This window comes from Salmo salar, chromosome ssa16, assembly GCF_905237065.1.
Source record: "Salmo salar chromosome ssa16, Ssal_v3.1, whole genome shotgun sequence".
Classification (NCBI taxonomy): domain Eukaryota; kingdom Metazoa; phylum Chordata; class Actinopteri; order Salmoniformes; family Salmonidae; genus Salmo; species Salmo salar.
This window is the reverse complement of record NC_059457.1, coordinates 31395535-31409914: the sequence shown is the minus strand read 5'-3', so window position 1 is coordinate 31409914 and position 14380 is coordinate 31395535. Positions and strand designations below refer to the sequence as shown.

The 14380-nt window shown below is 43.4% G+C and overlaps 1 protein-coding gene across 7 annotated transcripts in view; it reads right to left on the bottom strand.

Moving 5' to 3' along the window:
- The window catches only part of LOC106573733 (breast cancer anti-estrogen resistance protein 1), a 133310-nt gene that overhangs the window by 38865 nt on the left and 80065 nt on the right, over positions 1-14380 (bottom strand). Inside the window, exons 1-2 of one of the 7 annotated variants that reach the window (XM_045697163.1) lie at positions 7929-8180; positions 2559-2745 (exon numbers count right to left, since the gene is read on the bottom strand). The exons of 4 other annotated variants lie outside the window; for them this stretch is intronic. Coding sequence is in view for 2 of the 3 variants with exons in the window: in XM_014149056.2 (XP_014004531.2) it covers positions 7929-7940 (12 nt within the window). In the remaining variant the exon portion in view is untranslated. Of the gene's footprint in view, positions 1-2558; positions 2746-7928; positions 8196-9772; positions 9956-14380 lie in introns of those variants that run through there. 2 more of the 7 variants (XM_045697162.1, XM_014149056.2) reach the window with 2 other exon arrangements.

The following is a 14380-nucleotide window of genomic DNA, read 5'->3' as shown; positions in this document are numbered from 1 at the left end:
TCGTTCCAGTCATTGGCGGCAGAGAACTGGAAGGAAAGGCAGCCAAAGTGGGTGTTGGCTTTGGGGATGACCAGTGAGATATACCTGCTGGAATTTGTGCTACGGGTGGGTGTTGTTATTGTGACCAGTGAGCTGAGATAAGGCGGAGCTTTACCTAGCAAAGACTTATAGATGACCTGGAGCCAGTGGGTCTGGCGACGAATATGTAGCGAGGGCCAGCTTCAGAAGTAGCAGAGAGCCCACTGTGGAAATTTGATGTACTTGAAGAGTATATTGTTCCAAACAATGTCTTAAAATTAACAAAATCAAAAAGGGTAGTTTTGAGATATGAATATTAATATTTGTAATGTTGAATAAATCAATGTGTAAAATTCAAGACATACTCCATATTTTAGAGGACACTATAAGTAGTATAATGACACCAAGATGTTGTCTGTATCCTGTACGGATCACAGATCATAAGGTCTTACAGGAGGCATGTATAGGTCTAAAAAAAGGCCTAAAATGGCCAATTTCACCATGATGTTCAAAAAAAATGGTTTGTTATACAAATTCCAAAAGCATTTCAAACATCCTTCTTCCCAATGAAGTTTCTATGTGAGAATTGCCAGAACAATCTGAGACACCAAAAATACTTTCCACTCCCGCTGGCATGGAATCGCCCATTAAAATGGTTTTCCACAAGGTAGAGAGCAACATTTAGGGGCTACCTCATAAAAAGGCCAGCGAGAGGCCCATATGGGACAATTTGTAGACAAATAATGTGAATAATAAGATATATTAGTCACAGAGGGGCTAACCTCAGGCTAATGCCAAAATGTACGGAACAGAATCCTGAAAGACATGACTTAACAGGAATATACTACAACAGAAATAGCATAACTAACATGACATTCGGTGAGGTCACAGATGTCACTGAATAGGGCTCACAACAAACATGTTCGCACAACTCTCTCCTCATAGAAAATAGGCTTGATCAGTAAAAAACGTTTTTTCAACTGTTCTGTTGCTATTCCAATAAATATGTATTGGTATGTAACACCTTAGGATCCATGTCCTTGGTATTCTCTGGGCGAGCCCAGGCCCGTCTTCTACTCGCTCCAGCTCTCAGCGGCCCACTTACCGGAACATTCCACAACCTCTTCATGCACCTCGTCAGTTAACTCACATTCCAAAGGTGTCACAACACCCCTTCTACAACACACACACACACACACACACACCACACACACACACACACACACACACACACACACACACACACACACACACACACACACACACACACACACACACACACACACACACACACACACACACAACCAATGTAGAAATTAATATTAGATCTAAGGACTCATTATTAGATCTAAGGACTTTCAAATCTTATCAGTCACACTTACAGTACAGAGGCCAAGTCAAACTAATGTTGTCACACAAATACACATTAACACTAAAGCATACTAAAGTGGCTGCCACTCTTATGAATCATCTCAAGGTGGAAATAACAGATAAATAACACACAAAGATCTTCAACCTCTCCTCCCTGTCAAGTTTCAACAGCAGTAAGAAAACATCTCTGATTCTTGTAGCTACAGGCTACAACAAAGTGCTGGAGCGCCGCCCATTGCACAAGACTGAGTGACAGTGGAACTACACACAAACCAGACAGCAGTTACACTCTGATGTAATCCCACAGAGAGAAAGGAAGGACACCCAGTTCATCACAGTTCTGATTTCTCCTATCTACATACCAGAAACACTTTCTCCTCTCATCCATAAGCACAGGCAGTCACAATGGTAAAATCTTGCATAGAATTCTCAAAATGCCCAACAATAAATCCTAAAATTACAGCCTTGAGTGGGGATACAGTGGAGATAAAATTATTTTCCAGAGCATGAAACATCATTGTGACCTCAGCCAAACATTTCAGTGGTTTGGTGTGAGAGACAAGGCCATGCAGGAATTCAGGGAGCACTCTGATACATTTCAGGGGAACCAAAATACACAGAAAAGATGTGGATAGGCCTACTGTACTATAAGTCAGGATGGACATTGAAAGCTCAATCAAGCAGAAGTGGCACAGCTCCACAGGTTTTTAGAGCATCTGCATGCGCCTCAGAAACCTACCTCAGTCAATATGTTTAGATAAAAGATCAGTGGATGTGTGTTCAGTTTTGTAGGCTTTGACAACAACATTCCCTGGTTTGTTTAACTGCCCCAAGGGCATCAAAGCAACCTTTGTGATTGGCTATGTGAGAAGAAAGCCCAGCGCTATGGGAACCATACCAGACATAGCTAAAATCCTGCTCTTTGTGCAGAATCCATTTTGCCTGGTGTAGGACTAGCTAGGTGTTCTGCTCTGCAATGGATTTCTTATCTAAACTCCCTCCGTCTCTGCCTCTAAAAGACGGCGCCAAAGAACATGGCTGACGTTTTACATTCTCCCAACCAATTGTGCAATTTAGTTACGTTTTTAACTTATTGTGTACATAATGTTGCTGCTACCGTCTCTTATGACCGAAAATAACTTCTGGACATCAGAAAAGCGATTACTCACCGCGGACTGGAAGAAACCTTTTCCTGTAATGAGTCCGGCGAGAAGGATATCCTGCTTTCACTGGAACAGGCCCAGATCCATGCCTTTTGTGTGAAGAAAAGACACCAGAAAAGGGGACGCAGATCGGGGATCCTTCTGAGAATCCGGAGGCGAGCGAGCAAACTCCCAATGCCTTCCATTCTTCTTGCTAACGTGCAATAGTTGGAAAATAAAATTGATGACCTACCATTAAGATTATCCTACCAACTGGACATTAAAAATGGTAACATCGTAGTACCTTATGATAAGCTGTCAACCACACTATCTACCAAGAGAGTTCTCAACTGTGTTATTCGTAGCCGTCTATTTACCACTGCAAAGCGAAGCTGGCACTAAGACCGCTCTCAACCAACTCTATAAGGCCATAAGCAAGGAAGAAAATGCTCACCCAGAAGCGGCACTCTTAGTGGCCAGGGACTTTAATGCAAGCAAACTTAAATCAGTTTTACCACATTTTTACCAGCATGTCACATGTGCAACCAGGGGGAAAAAAATCCTACACCACCTTTACTCCACACACAGAGATGCATACAAAGCTTTCCCCCGCCATCCATTTGGCAAATTTGACCATAATTCTATCCTCCTGATTCCTGCTAACATACAAAAACTAAAGCAGGAAGTACCAGTGACTCGCTCAATAGGAAAGTGGTCAGATGACGTGGATGCTACACTACAGGACTGTTTTGCTAACACAGACTGGAATATGTTCCAGGATTCTTCCGATGGCATTGAGGAGTACACCACCTCAGTCATCGGCTTCATCAATAAATGCATCGATGACGTCGTCCCCACAGTGACTGTACGTACATATCCCACCAAAAGCCAAGGATTACAGGCAACATCCACATCGAGCTAAAGGCTAGAGCTGCCATTTCAAGGAGCGGGAGACTAATCCGGACGCTTATAAGTAATCCCACTATGCCCTCAGACGAACCATCAAACAAGCAAAGTGTCAATACAGGATTAAGATTGAATCCTACTACACCAGCTCTGACGCTCGTCGGATGTGGCAGGGCTTGAAAACTATTACGGACTACAAAGGGAAACCCAGACGCGAGCTGCCCAGTGAAGCGAGCCAACCAGACAAGCTAAATGCCTTTTATGCTCACTTCCGAGGCAAGCAACACTGAAGCATGCACGAGAGCACCAGCTGTTCTGGATGACTGTGTGATAACGCTCTCGGTAGCCAATGTGAACAAAACCTTAAACAGGTCAACATTCACAAAGCCGCTGGGCCAGACGGATTACCAGAACGTGTACTCAAAGCATGCGCTGACCAACTGTCAAGTGTCTTCACTGATATTTTCAACCTCTCCCTGAGCGAGTCTGTAATACCTACATGTTTCAAGCAGACCACCATAGTCCCTGTGCCCAAGGAAGCAAATGAATACTCACGTCGGTAGCCATGAAGTGCTTTGAAAGGCTGGTCATGGCTCACATCAACAGCATCCTCCTGGACACCCTAAACCCACCCCAATTTGCATACCACCCCAACAGATCCACAGATGACGCAATCACAAGCGCACTCCACACTGCCCTTTTTCACCTGGACAAAAGGAACACCTATGTGAGAATGCTGTTCATTGACTACAGCTCAGCGTTCAACAACATAGTGCCCACAAAGCTCATCAATAAGCAAAGGACTCTGGGAATAAACACCTCCCTCTGCAACTGGATCTTGGACTTCCTGACGGGCCGCCCCCAGATGGTAAGGGTAGGCAACAACACGTCTGCCACGCTGATCCTTAACACTGGGGCCCCCTCAGGGGTGTGTACTTATTCCTGTATTCCCTGTTCACCCACGACTGCATGGCCAAACATGACTCCAACACCATCATTCAGTTTGCTGATGACACAACAGTGGTAGGCCTGATAACTGACAACGATGAGATGACCTATAGGAAGGAGGTCAGAGAACTGGCAGTGTGGTGCCAGGACGACAACCTCTCCCTCAATGTGAGCAAGTCTAAGGAGCTGATCGTGGACTACAGGAAAAGGTGGGCTGAACAGGCCCCCATTAACATCGGTGGGGCTGTAGTGGAGCCTGTCGAGAGCTTCAAGTTCCTTGGTGTCCACATCACCAACGAACTATCATGGTCCAACACACCAAGACAGTCGTGAAGAGGGCACGACAAAACCTTTTCCCCCTCAGGAGACTGAAAAGACTTGGCATGGGTCCCCAGATTAGAGGTCGACCAATTAATCAGAATGGCCGATTAATTAGGGCCGATTTGAAGTTTTCATAACAATCGGTAATCTGCATTTTTGGACACCAATCATGGCCAATTACATTGCACTCCACGAGGAGACTGCGTGGCAGGCTGACTACCTGTTATGCGAGTGCAGCAAGGAGCCAAGGTAAGTTGCTAGCTAGCATTAAACTTATCTTATAAAAAACTATCTATCTTAGCATAATCACTAGTTAACTACACATGGTTGATGATATTACTAGTTTCTCTAGCTTGTCCTGCGTTGCATATAATCGATGCGGTGCCTGTTAATTTATCATTGAATCACAGCCTACTTCGCCAAATGGATGATTTAACAAGAGCTTTCGCGAAAAAAGCACTGTCATTGCACCAACGTGTACCTAACCATAAACATCAACGCCTTTCTTAAAATCAATACACAAGTATATATTTTAAACCTGCATATTTAGTTAATATTGCCTGCTGACATGAATTTCTTTTAACTAGGGAAATTGTGTCACTTCTCTTGCGTTCTGTGCAACAGAGTCAGGGTATATGCAGCAGTTTGGGCCGCCTGGCTCGTTGCGAACTGTGTGAAGACCATTTCTTCCTAACAAAGACAGCCAACTTCGCCAAACGGGGGATGATTAACAAAAGCTAATTTGCGAAAAAAGCACAATCGTTGCACGACTGTACCTAACCATAAACATCAATGCCTTTCTTAAAATCAATACACAGAAGTATATATTTTTAAACCTGCATATTTAGTTAAAAGAAATCATGTTAGCAGGCAATATTAAACTAGGGAAATTGTGTCACTTCTCTTGCGTTCATTATACGCAAAGTCAGGGTATATGCAACAGTTTGGGCCGCCTGGCTCGTTGCAAACTAATTTGCCTGAATTTTACGTAATTATGACATAACATTGAAGGTTGTGCAACAGAGGGTAGTGTGAACAGCCCAGTACATCACTGGGGCCAAGCTTCCTGGACCCATCGTTATTGTTATTCTTATTGTGTTACTTTTTATTATGACTTTCTACTTTAGTCTACTTGGTAAATATTTTCTTCTTCTTGAACAGCACTGTTGGTTAAGGGCTTGTAGGTAAGCATTTCACTGTAAAGTCTACACTTGTTGTATTCGACGCATGTGGCAAATAAAGTTTGATTTGATTTGATTTATTACTCCAGTAAAGCCCAATTATCCCCCACATAAAGCAGGTGCCCTGGGGAACCCACGGTTTGATTACAACAGAAAACATTTACCCCCAGGTCCTGTTGTTTGCAGCTGAACTAGGAGGAGAGAGAGATCCCATCAATGCTAGCTAGGGAAGGGCCTGGGTGCACTGTGTTTAAGAGATTAGGCCCATGGCAGGACTGCCAGCCACAAATCAAGGTCTGTTTCAAACCTGTAGTTTTCTCTGTAACATTGCTTAGACTTAAAGCTCGTTGAGAAAAACCAGGAAATTATAATGTTTAGCAGCCACCTACGTGATGACAAATTTAAGACAAGGAATAACTTGAATTTATTTGCATGCTAGCACACTGTACTGTATGTATTTGATTGACTAACACATCTTCATATGTTCTTATCCTATATCTGAAACCCTATGACTCACAGTTGGTTGTGCACAATTTCACCTGTGGACTGACTGACCCTACCTGAATCAACCTTCCTTCCCACTAGTCCTTGCCTGTCACAGCCTGGTGTCTATTATTACTACGCTCAGTGACTGTGTGACACCTGTAATCCCTCTCAGGGAAATGATGGAACGGACTAGGAGAGGAGTTTCACTGCCAGACCTCCTAGGGGGTGACAGGGGGAATTCCATGCCAGCACCCAGAGCCCAGGCAGGGGGCTGTGAGTCAATCAGAGGTGAGTCAGGCCTGGGCAACAGGGGTGAGGGTTACTCAGCTGAGCTCTTTGTAGGCTTGAGTAAACCTCCGCTCATTTGACCAACACAAACTCCCCCGCTCACTCACTAACACTGATTGGTGGGAAACGACTTCATCTATTTATACACTAGCATCACTTCCTGGTCTCATTAATCCCTCATTGTGAAATAGCAAGCAGATAGCTAGCACGTTACAAAGTATTATCTGTATTGTCAGGTTGAGTCTTTCTCTAAAGGCATGGTTATCAAGGCTAGTCTGGGAATAACATTTGATTTGAAATAAACATCTCTCAGAAAAATGTAGCCTAAATCTTCTATCTACATATCCTCATTACAGTCACTAATCAAATACAGTTCATTTTAGATAGCTACAGGAAAAGCTCCCCTCATCTAAATACATATATGGTGATGTCAGTGGTGTTTGTCCATTGTGTAATTACAAGCTTTCTAATGTGTGTGTGAATGCCCAGACCAGGGGACAAACAGTGGGACTATACCAGCCCTCTCCAGGGGGTTGGCCCCAGTGCTGCTAAAGAGCATAAGCCTCTCAGACGGAAATACAGTATGGTCCTGTCAAACACATACCAAACCCCTGTGTAATTACAGCACTACAAGCTGACAGAATGCCAACACTTTGAAACAATAGTAAGGAACGGCCGGTACTGCCAAGACTCCAGCAGCAGGACACTCCACTATTTTCTCTCCTCAAAATCTTAATCTTTCAACTTTCTCCTGAGTCAGCTGAGCAGCGGAGCTCCATGGCTCTCTCTCCTGTCTGGCTGTTCCAAAGCCCTTTTTTCTAAGTGTCTTAAGCCCTCCAATTCTCCCCTTTCAGAAGAGAGGGGCCTTTCCAAAACATACAGGACAGAACACTAAGCTTTCTTCAGGAACTGGTATGAAAAAGACTAGGGAGTTTACTTCTGTTATTTTGTCCTTATTCCACATTTCCCGTTGTAAGTGTAGCATTGTAACTTCACGTTTCTATCTAAAAACACACAACCCAATACACATAAGGAGACACGTACACATAGCGCAGCACACAAAGTAACTCATGCTGAGTACCAACAAAAGGTAAGAATACACTTTCTTTTTTGCTAAAGTCCTTACCACTTTTTTCCTATTCGTCCCTCAATGTCCTGCCCTCCCTCTCTTTTTTTCCCCCAGCTGGGGCATTTAGCGTGTTCTAACCAAAGTGTTCACACAGCAATGAAAACAGCAAACCCACAAACATTCACATTACACACTCACCAGATAGTTCATTTTCAGCCCTATAGTGCGAGTCAGTCCGACAGACTCCAGACCGGAGTAACAGGGCAGAGATTTGGCCCTGGAAACAACCCCTGTGTCTAGCCACCAGTTAAAGTTCCCTGTTGTCTCGCTCCCAGGCAGAAAGACTAGGTCAGATTCTAACACATTCTCCGGCACTGTGATCTCAGAGGGCAAGAATGAGACTGTCCTTAGCTCTTTCTCCGACTTCCTCTCTCCCTCTCTCTGGCCAGTGGAGGGAGGGAAGAATGCTCAGTAACCTGACACCCACCAGTTCCTGCACATCCTGACATTCCCACTCCCGGTCTGTGATTGGTCGAAGGACCTCTTTTTATGTTAATGACTCTTGCCTTCTCTTCTCCCCCTGGCTGTGTGGAATGTTTAGTGCGTGTGTTCAGACCTTGGAGGGGGACAGACACCGTTTTTCTAACTGTTCAAGCAGCAGCAGAACACATATACCTCCCCCAGCCACCTTGGCTCACTCTTTTCTATCTCATCAATTGATCTCTATTTTTATTTTCTACTCACTTGGCATTTCCCTCCTCCCCAAAACGATTCTTATTTCTTATTCATCTCATTGGTCTTGCATTGTTGCTCAGATACATGATCACATTATACACTCTGGTCTTAAACGTTAATCACTCCAGCAATGTATGTCTAAACACATTTGAGGGCAGAGTGTATATTGTACAGCACACACGTTCAAATCCATTCCTAGTACGCTAGTTCTAATTGTCCCCTCAGGTTACATTTCATTTGCTGAGAATAAGAAGAAACTAAAATCAACTGGGTGGAACTAATATGTCAGTGTCGCCCACGCAGACCCTAACTCAACAAACACAGCGCAAGGCTTGTCCTTTGAGAAATCAATTTGGTAAATCAGAGTGTAACACAATAACTGTATAACGGTATAGCATAACTAGTTTTACAATGCAAAACTCACAATACTGTTAAAATGCTAATAGAGTACTGAGAGTAATCTGGAGGTTGTTGAAGAAAGCGTTAAGGCCGTATCTAAGGTAGAGTTCACGGCTCAGGGCAAACAAACAATGAGGGATGACATCCAACACTTAGTCATCCATCTAACTCAGATTGAGCAGGTCAGGTCATGAGGTCAAATGCAGAACCTACTCCTTAATCAATATTCCAGAACTAAATCAACACAAATGGCTTCCAATGGAACCATTCAGTCTCCAAACAGATATGTCAAACACTCAAACATGACTCACCTTCATGTGGCATACACGGATTCAAATCAAATCAAAGTTTATTTGTCACGTGCGCCGAATACAACAGGTGTAGACCTTACAGTGAAATGCTGAATACAACAGGTGTAGACCTTACAGTGAAATGCTGAATACAACAGGTGTAGACCTTACAGTGAAATTCTTACTTACAGGCTCTAACCAGTAGTGCGGGAAAAAAAGTATGTGTGTGTGTGTGTGGGAATGTAGGTAAGTAAAGAAATAAAACAACAGTAAAAAGACATTTGAAAATAAGAGTAGCAAGGCTATATACAGACACCGGTTAGTCAGGCTGATTGAGGTAGTATGTACATGTAGATATGGTTAAAGTGACTATGCATATATGATGAACAGAGAGTAGCAGTAGCGTAAAAAGAGGGGTTGGCGGGTGGTGGGACACAATGCAGATAGCCCGGTTAGCCAATGTGCGTGATCACTGGTTGGTCGGGCCAATTGAGGTAGTATATACACGAATTTACATTTACATTTACATTTTAGTCATTTAGCAGACCCTCTTATCCAGAGCGACTCACAGTAGTGAATGCATACATTTCATTTCATACATTTTTTTTTTCTTCGTACCATTTGGTTACCTGTTCAGGAGACTTATGGCTTGGGGGTAAAAACTGTTGAGAAGCCTTTTTGTCCTAGACTTGGCACTCCGGTACCGCTTGCCATGCGGTAGTAGAGAGAACATGTGGAGAGTATGTTACGAGTAAGAAAGGTACGCGGAAGAGAGTATTGGTATGAGTGAGGTATGTGAAGGTGAGAGTGTGTTATCAGAAAGGTGGGAGCTGTGTGGTGTGAAGGGGGGAGGGGCCACATTATCCAGGTCATAACAGCATAAGGGCTGTGTATAGACCACAACATAGCCTACATAGACAGTCAAAGTGGTGTAATGCAGAGAGGGCAACAACACATTAGAGGTCGACCGATTATGCTTTTTCAACGCCGATACCGATTATTGGAGGACCAAAAAAAGCCGATACCGATTACTCGGCCGATTATCGTTGTGATTTTTTTTTTAATGTATATATATATATATATACACACACACACACACAGCTCTGAAGTGACAACGATACTGAAGAGTCTGCTTAGGAGACAAATACTTTCAACTGTTTGAATAATAAAAATAGAGTTTAAGTTACCTGTGATGAATGCTGAAAACAAAAACTGTAATTTCTATATGCAGGAAATCCTATTTTAATAATGGGCATGGTAAGAATTGACTACCAAAGTGCGAGTCACAATTCCCATGACACCTTCTAGCAAAATCTGAAAAGCGGTTCCTTCATTTATTCCATAGGATATTTTTAGATTAACTTAAAATAAGGTCTGTGTTTGGTTTAGGCTTACACCACCTTGCCAATTGTATAACTGTGTAGATATCCATAGGATATAACTCTGATCAATATAAGCGAAGATAATTTTTTTTGTAGAGTGGATTTATGAAAATATGTTGACAAACGTTACCTAGTGAGATTTACACGGGTATCAAAACGCCGAGGCGGTTTAAGCACAAAACGCAGACCTTATTTGAAGTAGATCAAGACATTCTCTATGGAAGACATGAACGGTAAAATAACGAAGGAACCCCTTTCAAGTTCTGCCACAAGTTATTACAGGAATTATGACGCGTCGACTATCTCTCTCTAAACCATATACCTTTGACTATTACGAGCCTGTTGCTGCCTACCACCACTCAGTCAGACTGCTCTATCAAATATCAAATCATAGACTTAACTATAATATAATAAACCTTAGGTCATTAATATGGTCAAATCCGGAAACTATCATCTCGAAAACATTATTCTTTCAGTGAAATACGGAACCATTCCGTATTTTATCTAACGGGTGGCATCCATAAGTCTAAATATTCCTGTTACATCGCACAACCTACAATGTTATTTCATAGTTCCGTAAAATTCTGGCAAATTAGTTCGCAACGAGCCAGATTCTGTATACCCTGATTCTGCGTGCAACGAACGCAAGAGAACTGACACAATTTCACCTGGTTAATATTGCCTGCTAACCTGGATTTCTTTTAGCTAACTATGCAGGTTTAAAAATATATACTTCTGTGTATTGATTTTAAGAAAGGCATTGATGTTTATGGTTAGGTACAGTCATGCAACGATTGTGCTTTTTTTCGCAAATGCGCTTTTGTTAAATCATCCCCCGTTTGGCGAAGTCTGCTGTCTTTGTTAGGAAGAAATAGTCTTCACAGTTCGCAACAAGCCAGGCGGCCCAAACTGCTGCATATACCCTGACTCTGTTTGCAAGAGAAGTGACACATTTTCCCTAGTTAAAAGAAATTCATGTTAGCAGGCAAAATTAACTAAATATGCAGGTTTAAAAATATATACTTGTGTATTGATTTTAAGAAAGACATTGATGTTTATGGTTAGGTACATGTCGGAGCAAAGACAGTCCTTTTTCGCGAATGCACACCACATCGATTATATGCAAAGCAGGACAGGCTAGATAAACTAGTAATATCATCAACCATGTGTAGTTAACTAGTGTTTATGATTGATTGATTGTTTTTTTTATAAGATAAGTTTAATGCTAGCTAGCAACTTACCTTGGCAACGTAAAGCAGGTGGTTAGAGCGTTGGGCTAGTTAACGTAAGGTTGCATCCCCAAGCTGACATGGTAAAAATCTGTCGTTCTGCCCCTGAACAAGGCAGTTAACCCACCGTTCTTAGGCCGTCATTGAAAATAAGAATGTGTTCTTAACTGACTTGCCTAGTTAAATAAAGGTTTAAAAAAAAGAGATATATATATTTTTTTTAAATCGGCAAATTGGTGGCCAAAAATACCGATTACCGATTGTTATGAAACTTGAAATCGGCCCTAATTAATCGGCCATTCCGATTAATCGGTCGACCTCTACAACACTTCCTACAATCATAGACCACAAAGAAGAAAAACACCACAGAAAGCACCAGAAATGTCCTTATTGGGCCAACGCTGCAGAAGCAGGCTGGCTGGCAGGACTGTGGGAGACAGAGGTGAGGTGACAGTCTAGCAGGGCTATTCTCACACTGAGCTGACATCCTCCCGTGGGCCACTGCTCAGGGGTAAAGGTCAAATCACTGAGGTAGCAGGCACGCTGTCAAGCCTCAGAACACAAACCGAGACAAGGGAGCAAAACAGCATTAGGGGGCTTGAAGAGTAGGCTGGTGTCACATCAAAAACATTCCCCCGACTTAATGTGATCGGAGAAATGTTCATTCTAATCTTGATATAAAGCCTGCCTTTCAAAAGCCAGAGGTCCTGAGGTGTCCATGGTGATTGAGCAGTTTCACTGAAGTACACTCACTTCTGGCGCTCAATACACACATACGCTAGCACACACACACACACACACACACACACACACGTCTGCAGTTCACAGTTTTACATGGGCTCATGGGATCTGTGCAACAGTCCCAGTTTCTCTCATCAGAGCCTGGGTGAGATCACAGCTGTCAATTAAACAGAGAGCTAGACCAGATTAGACCATCACATCAGAGTCTGACACCATTTCAATTTGCCCCTCCTCCCTTCGTCCCCTCTCACTACTCAGCTAATGAGCCCCCCCACCAGGGCCCACTAATCAATCCCCTGGCCCAGCGTAACAGGCTTAACTACCTGTCAACATACTGCACGACGATACGACAGCCATTCAATGATTCTACACAGATAGACCTGTCCAGAGACTACTGCTGTAGTGGCTGAATATCACAGACAAGAAGATACAACAGTCAACTACCAGGAATAATCCCAGGCGTAGACACAGGCGTAGACAGCTGCATCCTCAACACATCATTCAGACACATTCATGTCACTGTTCTGTGGTGAGTTCTATCTGTGTACCCTAAGACTTTCAGTCCAAGTGGGTCTGCGTGGCTTGCATGTGGGGTCTGTGGGTTCTGTCGGTGCTGTGCAGCAGAACACTGGTCCATTGTGCTGGTGTTGTCCGGACCAGGGCTGTCCAGCTGCCCATGCATTCCTCACACCTACACACTGAGTGCCTCTCCAGGCCCAGCCTCACCCGCCACAGCCCTAGAGCCCCCTGCTCCGGCCAGCACGTAACCTATGCCACACAGCCATTTTACAAATGCCTGAAAACAATGTCTTCCCTTTGTTCTGTCTGAGGAGGGCCAGACTTATTATTGAGGAGGACAAGAGATGTAGGTCACCAAATGTGAATATGGAAATCCTGTTTCCTAGTGAATTGAGATTGTTTCTGTCTCTCTGATGGGAGCCCAGAGGTCCTTTCACTGGGGCTGTCGCTGGGCAGGAACACGGTCTCTCCAACTCTCCCACCACTATCTCGCCAAAACCAACTCACAATGGTGAATCATGCTGATCACTAATTACTTAATTAACCCCTTGCAAATTACTTCTTCAATCATGCGTGTGATGTTTAGCATTTAATGAGCCCATTCTACAGTGAGATTTGGTGAATTTCAGTCTAAGCCCGTGACAATATGGGGTTTACTATTCCATGATTTAAATAGATATTTAATCATTATTATGGTTTGACTAAACCTCAAGCTGTCATTTGGACTGATTAACAACACCACAGCTGTAAGCCTCTGGCTGGCGAGCTGTTATAATTGAAAGTCCCTTATTTCGATTCCAATCAATTGTATCATCCACACACTCATATCCAAACTATGCATAATAACAAAGGTTGTCCTGTGGGGAATGGGCCCATGCCGCACAACTGTGACATCATTCATAGCGGCTGAGAGTGAAACAATGCACATGGTTGTGTACGCCATCCGCCCCCCGGTCAAAATTAATATTCACGCATCTTTGAAGGGGAAAAATTAAAGACTGATTCTTTTGTTGTGACTTCGTCAGTCCTGCTGTGCAGTCGATCACATACAGGCTTTTCAAAGTCTTATGATGGAAGAGGGGGAAATCGTCCAACTACACAGTAATACACTCATCCACAACAAAACACAACCAAGCTTGCACGCACACGTTGGATGGACAGTGACACACACAGGCACGAAGACACACACACACACACACACACACACACACACACACACACACACACACACACACACACACACACACACACACACACACACACACACACACACACACACACACACACACACACACACACACACAGGACAAAGTTGTGTCCTCTTACAGGATGCTGCATCAAAGATTCTGACAGTG